The sequence below is a fragment of the Selaginella moellendorffii genome, unplaced genomic scaffold (assembly GCF_000143415.4).
Source record: "Selaginella moellendorffii unplaced genomic scaffold, v1.0 SELMOscaffold_2, whole genome shotgun sequence".
Lineage (NCBI taxonomy): Eukaryota > Viridiplantae > Streptophyta > Lycopodiopsida > Selaginellales > Selaginellaceae > Selaginella > Selaginella moellendorffii.
The window spans coordinates 1598656-1607100 of record NW_003314263.1 but is presented as its reverse complement, the minus strand read 5'-3'; the positions used below and the strand labels follow the sequence as shown (position 1 = coordinate 1607100).

The 8445-nt window shown below is 39.6% G+C and overlaps 2 protein-coding genes and 1 long non-coding RNA gene across 4 annotated transcripts; 2 read left to right on the top strand and 1 right to left on the bottom strand.

Moving 5' to 3' along the window:
• Positions 1–1821: 1821 nt before the first annotated feature.
• LOC9662029 lies at positions 1822–2516 on the bottom strand. Of its 2 annotated transcripts, none has more exons than XM_024662058.1 (3): positions 2411–2516; positions 2253–2354; positions 1822–2162 (listed from the first exon to the last, which is right to left on the bottom strand). In XM_024662058.1, the coding sequence occupies exons 1-3, from the start codon at positions 2487–2489 to the stop codon at positions 1894–1896; spliced, it is 450 nt and encodes a 149-aa protein (XP_024517826.1). In that variant the 5' UTR covers positions 2490–2516; the 3' UTR covers positions 1822–1893. The 2 variants fall into 2 exon arrangements, with proteins under 2 accessions (XP_024517826.1, XP_024517831.1); XM_024662063.1 differs by having other exon boundaries at positions 2304–2354.
• Positions 2517–3614: 1098 nt separating this feature from the next.
• On the top strand, positions 3615–4163 carry LOC112341764. Its single transcript, XR_002990664.1, has 3 exons — positions 3615–3657; positions 3708–3923; positions 3977–4163. It is a non-coding gene; the product is annotated as an uncharacterized LOC112341764 (long non-coding RNA).
• Positions 4164–4541: 378 nt separating this feature from the next.
• On the top strand, positions 4542–5516 carry LOC9662028. The gene is made up of 2 exons (XM_024662451.1): positions 4542–4608; positions 4659–5516. Exons 1-2 carry the CDS (start codon positions 4583–4585, stop codon positions 4951–4953), a joined length of 321 nt encoding a protein of 106 aa, XP_024518219.1. The 5' UTR covers positions 4542–4582; the 3' UTR covers positions 4954–5516.
• Positions 5517–8445: the final 2929 nt, after the last annotated feature.

Here is an 8445-nt window from a genome sequence, read left to right as displayed (position 1 = left end):
TCTCCTGCATCTCTGGGACATAGTAAACATGATCAATCTGGCGAGTGACACCATTCTTCAGCTCAATAAGTATGGAACCAACTCCTTTTGCTTCATAAAACTTGGCCCCAGCAGCTCGAACGATTTTTCCAGGAGGAATCTCGGCATAAGATAAATAAACTTCCTTGTATGGCACGATATGAAAAGCAGCAAAGCCATAAAATCTTAGACTCACGAAAGGTAGAGCTCGCCACATATGCTCGACCAGGACCTGCACCATCTGGAGGTACATATTTCCCAGTAGCGATATCTGCGGCTTTCTTCCGACACTCTTTTGCATAATGGCCTGGGATCTTGCAATAATTACAGCAACCTGGCTTGCGTTTCTTCTTCTTTGAATTATTGTTGGAACTCCCACTACAACTGTAAGTTGGAGTCTCATTGGATCCAAAAGTGTGAGAATTGATAAATTCACCAAAATCAGTCGCAAATTACCACAACACATCAGCCTTGAGCAATAAAAGTAGTGGATTTAGTCTTGGTCTTCAATTTCTGCTGTTGGCGTTCTTCTTCCTTGAGAGATGAGCACATTGCAAAAGTGAGTTGGCCTTGAAGATTCTAAAACGACTCTCATACTCCTTGATATCAAGAATGCCATTGATCAGGGCTGCTCACTTGTCCACATTAGTCAAAGGCTGCTTTGCATCTCGAAGGTGCTTCTCATAGTAGAGAATGTCATTGATAAACTTCTCGACAGATAATTGGGGATCCATCTTTAAAGTGAAGAACTCACCCTTCAACTTGACCACATGTTCAATTGTTTGAGCACCAAGAAACTGGGTTAAATTGGTCAATTTGTGGGAGTATTGTTATCAAGATCAAGAAGATGAATATATTGCTCGCCTAGGCCAATACCCATTGTAGATAGGGCTTGCTTGTGCAGCTTCCAGTCTACTAATTCAGGAGCACCTTGGGCTCTTTGCCTGCATCACAATTATCACGCAAGAAAATGAGTGTCAGGAGGGCAGCCCAATTTGCAAAATCTCCCTTGTACAAAGGGATTAAACACTGCTCCAATGCACTGGCAGCAGTACTACTGCTTGCCATGTTCTGCAGTACTCTATGTAGTCCACAGTTGTTGATCAGAAAGCACAGGTCTCTCCTAGCATGGTGAACCATCAGGATCTACAATCTGATACCATGATAATGATAGAGGAGACGCTAATGAGAGCAACTACCCCCATGCCACGTGGCAGAAGCCTAGACTTTGACTAGGACTAACACCACACTCTTTGTTCCTTGCTATGGCTTTAATCTTGCCACTAGCATATGGTCTTGGCTGTGAATTGTTAGGCTCCCACTTCTAAACATTTGAATCTCCATAAACATCTTTCCCAATTGTTGAAAATTTCTACAAAGAATTGTTATGCAATATTTTTGAATTTTATTTGATTCAATTCTTGATGTGGGTTGTTGAAATTTCTCAATCTCCCATTGGCTTTATGCTTTGCTTGCTACTGCTTGCTGCTCAGTGCCTCTGCACAGCCTGGTGCCTTGATGCCACACCTCAAGCATCTAGCGCATCTAACAAAAGCTTCAAGCATTGCAAAAAAGATTGCAATCAAGAGGCTCATCCTCCTTCTCGTCACTAGCCTCTTGGCCAGCAAGTGCCATGCCCAGGATCAAGGAGCCAATTGCTCTAATACCATGTTAGTAGTAGAGAGATGTGCACAAGGAGGAAGATCAATTGTATATGAATGGTACATATACATGAAATTACTTCATCTCTACCTCTAACACATAGCACTTCCATTTCTTCTTGTCTCCCAATACTGAGCTGAATAAAGTAAAAGTCTTGCGCTTTATTTAACTTGTAAATATCAGCAATTTCCAGGATGTTGCATCAAACGCAGATCACTTCATCAGGTTCACCTTTTTGGGGCACATTCCAGTGCAGCTCCCAAAGCCGTTCTTTTTGCAGCAGTAGTGTTCCTTGGATGAGTCGCACAGCTGCAAACAGCTGCCAAATCCATTCTTGAGGCAGCAGAAATACTTGACGTTGGGCTCACATAGCTGCAGGCATCCAAATGCATTCTTCAGGCAGCAGTGGTATGTGATGTTGGAGTCACACTCCTGAATACATCCAAAGCCGTTCCTCAGGCAGCAGTACGTATCTTGGAGGCCTGCAAGCATCAAAAGCAGAGAAGCAGTAATAAATATCACAAGGACAGCCATGATCACAACAAGAGGGATTATAACATGATCTAAGTTACCATGTTTTAGGGTGTTCCAGATGACAATATTGAGATTAGCAATGTCGTTACCTTCACGAGGCCCCTCTACAATGTAAGTCACATCACTTTCCTTGTCAGTCACTAAAACAATATCTACAGGTTAGAGAAACGATTTGCAAGAGATTTTGCAAGAGTACTCTGAGTGTTGCGAGATCCATCAGCTACGAAGAGCAGCAGGCCAAAGAGGAGGGGGGAAAGAAGAAACACTTTGGCCATTCTCCTTGAACTGAAACCAGAAATATTATGCTTGGACAATACAAGGTTTTGCATCTGCTTATAAAGGGGAACGGCTGCATGCATCACGTGGGTGTCCCCACATGACGCATTCTTAAGATTCCTAATAGGGCCATATTTCACTGGAAGGCCTTAAACTAACTACTATATCACCAAGAAGGGAAGACTTTATGAATGTGAATCCAAAACAAAAGTCTTCAAAGCAGTTTATTATAATCCGTCGGTCTTAAGACCTTGTAAATAGCGCATTTTAAAAGCGCCCGAATATCCACCAGAATATCTGTTAGGGTTTAGGGTTTTAGGGTTCGTCGTCTACTACCTCGCCAAGGAGCAGGGCTGCTCCCAGCATTCAAGCTCGTGCAGCTCGATCGCAAGTATGGCGTCCTCAGCTCGGCGCACTGCCTGCTGGATTTGTGCGCCAGAAACTTGGTAGCCAACTTCAAAGAATCCAGGACAAGAGACGACTGCGTCATGGCTTCTTTGGCCCAGGCACCTCCCACATTGGGGGAGCCACCGTGGAGCACAACATCGACCATTCTCAACCCATTCTGGTCGAGAATCTTCCCAATATACGACGCGCATTTTGGAGTGGTGATATCGCCCTGGAGCGACAGCGCTGGAGCGACAGCGCCCCTCTCACTGGGCGAATCGGCACCAGATCCACGCCGATTACCACAGACCTCACGGGCATCTTCTCCACGGCCACCTGCATCCATCCCCCGGGAGCCGAACGTTTGTCACCAAGGTACGAAGAATTCTTTTTCTTCCTCCATTTTTGAAATTTTCCTTCTTCTGTGATTCCCAAAATTGGGTTTTTTCTTGCAGGTTTTCCGATCCCAAGATTATAACGCGCTAAAGTATGCTTTTGCATGGTTTTCTGAGTGATAATTCATTGCCTCTTGTGTCCTTTGGTAGCTTTTGGCCAAGGTGGAAGTCACGAAACCCATAGTATACGTGGTTGGTCTCAAGTATCTGGCACCCGTGAAAATCGATCCGCGTAACTTGGACCCTCGCTTTTTATTTGAAGAGATTCCTCAGCCCCCAAAGGTGGGTTTTGTTATTGTAAACAAGGTGCTTGCGCTAAAGCCGAGTAAATTGTGTAGGTGGTCGACGTTCTTCGTAGTAGTAAACAGAAACGTCACCGCGAGGGGTGGGTTCTCACGCCAAATAGACTCTTGGTTTTATGTCTTTTTTCTGCAGATACGATGATACTTTTCGTAAAGAGCAGACTTCATCTGGTCCGAAAAACCATTACGTCTATTTCGTTTGAGGATCCGAAAAGTTTGCCAATCAAAGACCACGCTGAAACAACTGACATTTGCTTGTTCTGATTCGGAGGACTTTTTTCTTGTAGGTAGAGGCATTATGCGAAGATCTTAGACTTCTGGGCAAGAAATAATTCAAGCAACTTTTGAAGTAAGTTTTACTTCTCGTTGCTGTTGTCTTTCATGCTCATTTGGTTCTCTCAGGTGGTGCCTGCATGTACGAAAAGCTCTTTTGAAAACGGCAGCTTCGGAGGGTGATAAGGCTGCTGAACAGGATGACGACGAAAAAGAAGAAGATGAAGACGAGGATATGCTAAAGAAAATGGAGGAGCTCAAGTCTCTAATGGATTCGAAAAGCAAGCAGGCGAAAAAGAAGGCTGCCAAGCGTAAACAGAAGGTACATATTGTTTGTCTATCTTTTGGTGGTGGTGTATGTTGATGAGAGAACAGGGATGCAAGTCGATGTCACTTATGGCGAGCGGTATCTGTTCTCTTTGGCTCAATCAAGGTATGTTTATCCGCTTTCTCGTCATGCCTATGAGCTCATGTTGGATGCAGGCGAAGAAAAGCTTGGATCGGGTCGAAGATGCGGATGACGACATGTTGGACAAAATGAGTAAGCAGGACATGGAGCGGAAGGATGACGAAGACAATGATGTGGATTCTGACGTCGAGCGCGAAAGGTAAGAAATACGCCTTGTAAGTGTTAACGCATCGACGAGCTGGAATCTTTCTTTGATCGTGCATATGAACGCTGCCAGAGCAAGACTGAAAGCAACACTGCACGGCGGAAACGCGGAAGAAGGGCTAATGCAGGAGACGAAAAGCTGTGGGAGGTAAGCCAAATGAAAGTGTTAGAACTTGCAAGCAGCTGACAATATCTTAGGAGGACGTGGAAGAGAATGCTTCTGAGAAGAAGAGGAGGAGGACGCCAATCCTCTCATCGTGTCGCTCCCCAAGGCCAAGCTCTCGAAGGAACAGATTGCACAGCAATGGTTCAGTCAAGACATCTTCGCCAGTTTAGATCAAACCTAGGAGACGGATACCAACACAAGGACGCTTCTCTGACCGATGTCACGGTTGCGCCAGGAAAGCTCAAGAGAGCACGGGAAGACTTCGAGGTTGTAGCAGCCGAGCCGAGTGGTTCGTTCGACTCTTCCTCGGACGAAGAGGAGGACTAGAGATCCTCACTTATGAAGATGCTGCGGAAGAAGGACAGGGACAGGATCATCGACGACGCGTACAACTAGTACATGTTCGACGACGAGAAGCGGCACTGCAAGGTTCAGAAGCCATTCACCAAGGAAGATGACCAGGCGATGAGGACGCAGTTTAGAGCGATAGACGCAAGGAGGCTCGCAAGAAGCGGAGGGTGATGAAGAAAATGGAGCAAGCACGGAGCAAAGCGGCGGCGATTGCCGATCCAACATCTCGAACAAGTCCAAGAACAGGATGATGGACAAGAAAGCGGTGGCGACAGCGTCGTTGTGGTGAAGAAAGGCGTGAGGGTCAAGGGTGGCAAAGGGGTGGATCGTCGCATGAAGAAGGATTCATGATTCAAAGGTTGGCAGCCTGCGAACAAAGGCAAAGGTGGCAAGCCTGCGAGCAAAGGCAAAGGTGGTGCAAGATGATTATTGTCTTACACATATTGGGAGCTGCTGGGTGACAACGTTGTTGAGACCAGGGCCAGCCTGGCTGCCTTCACGAGGTCCCTCTACAATGACATTGTAATTCTCAATCGCTACACATGGATTCCACACATTAGAGAGCAAGAATCTTGAAAGTGCAATACGTACGCTGAGTGTTGCGAGATGCATCGGCTGCCAAACGGAGAGGAAGGAAGAACAAGCATTTTCGCCATTTTTTTTGAACGAGCTACAATTTCAAGGTTGCATCTGTTTATATCTGCTGCTGGGCAACGCCTGCATGCATTGCGTAATTAGCTACTATTTAGAAATAAAGGGAATGTCACTACTAGGATGATGGAAATCTACTCTGAATGAAACTTGTTATATCCGTCCAGCAAGGTTGCTCTCCAGCACATTTACATAATACTTTTAACTCTGGTTCTGCAATCTTGGGTTGTGTGCCAGATCACAACTAGTTATATTGTGACTTAGGGAGATGTTTACAAGTGCACATTACCCATGATGTACTTGTAAACATTACTTTGAGTATAATTTCACAGAATTCACCATACAGTTAATGATACTTTTTAACAATTATAAATATATCAGGTCAAAATTCATTTTATTTCAGTAAAATTAAATAGAAAAGGCACAATAAAGAATATTCTATACTGATTCGTATAACAGAAAATAACAAAGACAGCTTTTTTTAATCATTCTCAATGAAAAAGCCTATAAAAAATCTTATCAGCTTTGGCGCCATCAATACAAATGGCATTGTTTAACGTTGACTTTTTTTCTTTCTTTGTTATACTTGGAATCATATTATCAAGCAGCTCATTTAAGCTGTTATGGCTCAAATCAATCCCATAGTGGTAATCTCACAAGGGAACAAACTTAAACTGCTGTTACATTTAGAAAGAATCCAAGAAAAGGGAGAAATCCTTGTCTAAACACCAAATTCATATTCAAGAGAAAAATTGCTATGATTTAAATCAATCCTATAGTGGTAAATCTTGCAAGAGAATTGAACTGCTGTTGCATTTAGAAAGGATCCAAAAAAAGGGAGAAATCCTTGTCGAAACACCAAATTCATATTTAATAAATAAACTTTTGACTTTAACCTTTCCAAAGATGCTAAACTTTAAATATTTCAAAAAAAATTAATTTAATGAAAAAAGGGGTGTATTCTTGTTCATAGGCCTTTTCTCTTTATATTTAAACCATTATGAATTATTTTTTAAATTATTGCATAATATATGTTGACTTCAATTACCTAATTCAATATTGAACCATATGACAGTTCTGGATATTTACCAATTGGCCATATGAATGAAAGTGTGAAGATTTAGCTCAGTGCTTGGAAAGCTCTTCAATTCAAACATCAGATCAAAATTGAATTTATCTCTCAAGAAATTAAAATAATAAGTATGCAATCTTAAATGGAATTTTGGTTTTATTGAATTCACGTTTAAATTAAACCTTTTAAATTAGAGGATTTTAGCCTAATTTAAAATTTTAATGCTATTATTTTCAAATGTTAGGATTTATGAGTGTGGTTGGTTGTAAACCACAGAAATGGATGTATAATCCTCTATCAAAGACACACACCACCGCATCAAAAGGATTAACAGTGACATGAGAGGTAATTGTGATATGGTGCATATGAGAGGAAGAGTCTGAAAGATTTGATATTAAAGGATCATGAAGATTATTTTGATAGTAGACTAATGATAAATGGTTCATATGCCTATTAAATTAACTACTTTAATTTATACTTAGGTTGATTGGCCACTGTTTGTCACTTAAGAACACACTGCAAATCCTTTCATCACAACTCCCTACCACTTGGTAAATTAATTGATTAAGCACCTAGTTGCCAATTTGTGTTGCCACTAAGAATTCAGCTAGAACTATTGATTTTCTTGGTGTTTCTAGCTAAGATCCGTATAAATTATCCATGAATATTTTAATTCTTGAAACATTATAGAATATTCTTAAATAGGATATTAGGGAAAACTACATTAATTCTATCATTAATATGAACAACTTACTTTTAAATTAAACTACATTTATAAAATATAATGTAATAGTGTGGTGCTTAACTAATTTAATAGTGGGCACAAAACCCTTATGTTTTAAGCTTTTAACATCACAGAAAAAAAAACATCTAGTCTATCAAGACACATAGTCTTGGCATATTCTAGAACCCTAAAAGGCACGTCTTAAGGATTTTAAGGTTAAATCCTTAACCTTAAAATCTTTAGATAAGGTGTTTAAAAAAGTTTATAAATTATAAGCAAGCTTATAATTTATAAAATAACTTAATTATATATTTAAAATTTTTCTGCTTATTGCACTTGGTTTGCTTAATAGTAGTGTGATTCATGTTTAGTATTATTGAATAATTCAGCTGATCAATAACCATAAATATATTTATAAATTTTAAATATTGTATATCTGGTAGAATAAACAAGAATATACTAGGAAGTGTTTAGAAAAATTTAAAAATTTATAAATACCAGATTAATCTAAATGAATAACAGCTGTTAGATGGTAAAATATATTAGAATATCCAAGTATATTTTAAATATATTCACTCATTCTTTGTATTTTTAAATAAATTGCTATGCATTGCAAGTAGAAATGCTTGGTTTGCTTAATAGTAGTGTTATTCTTACTTATTAATCCAATTGATCAAATAAAATTTTTAATATAAGCATATTTATAATTTATAAACACAAGATTAATCTTATCCATTAGATGATAGAATAAAAAATAATATACTAGAAAGGGTTTAAGAAAGTTTATAAAGTATAAGATGTTTATAAATTATAAATACAAGATCAATCTTAATGAATAACAACTGTTAGATAAAAAAATATTCTAGAATATTCAAACATATTTTAGGTGTATCCACTACTCTACAAAGTTTGTTTAAGCAAACCAAAAATGATACCCTATAAAGTTTGTAAATACATGTATATATATATATATATATATATATATATATATATATATATATATATATATATATATATATAT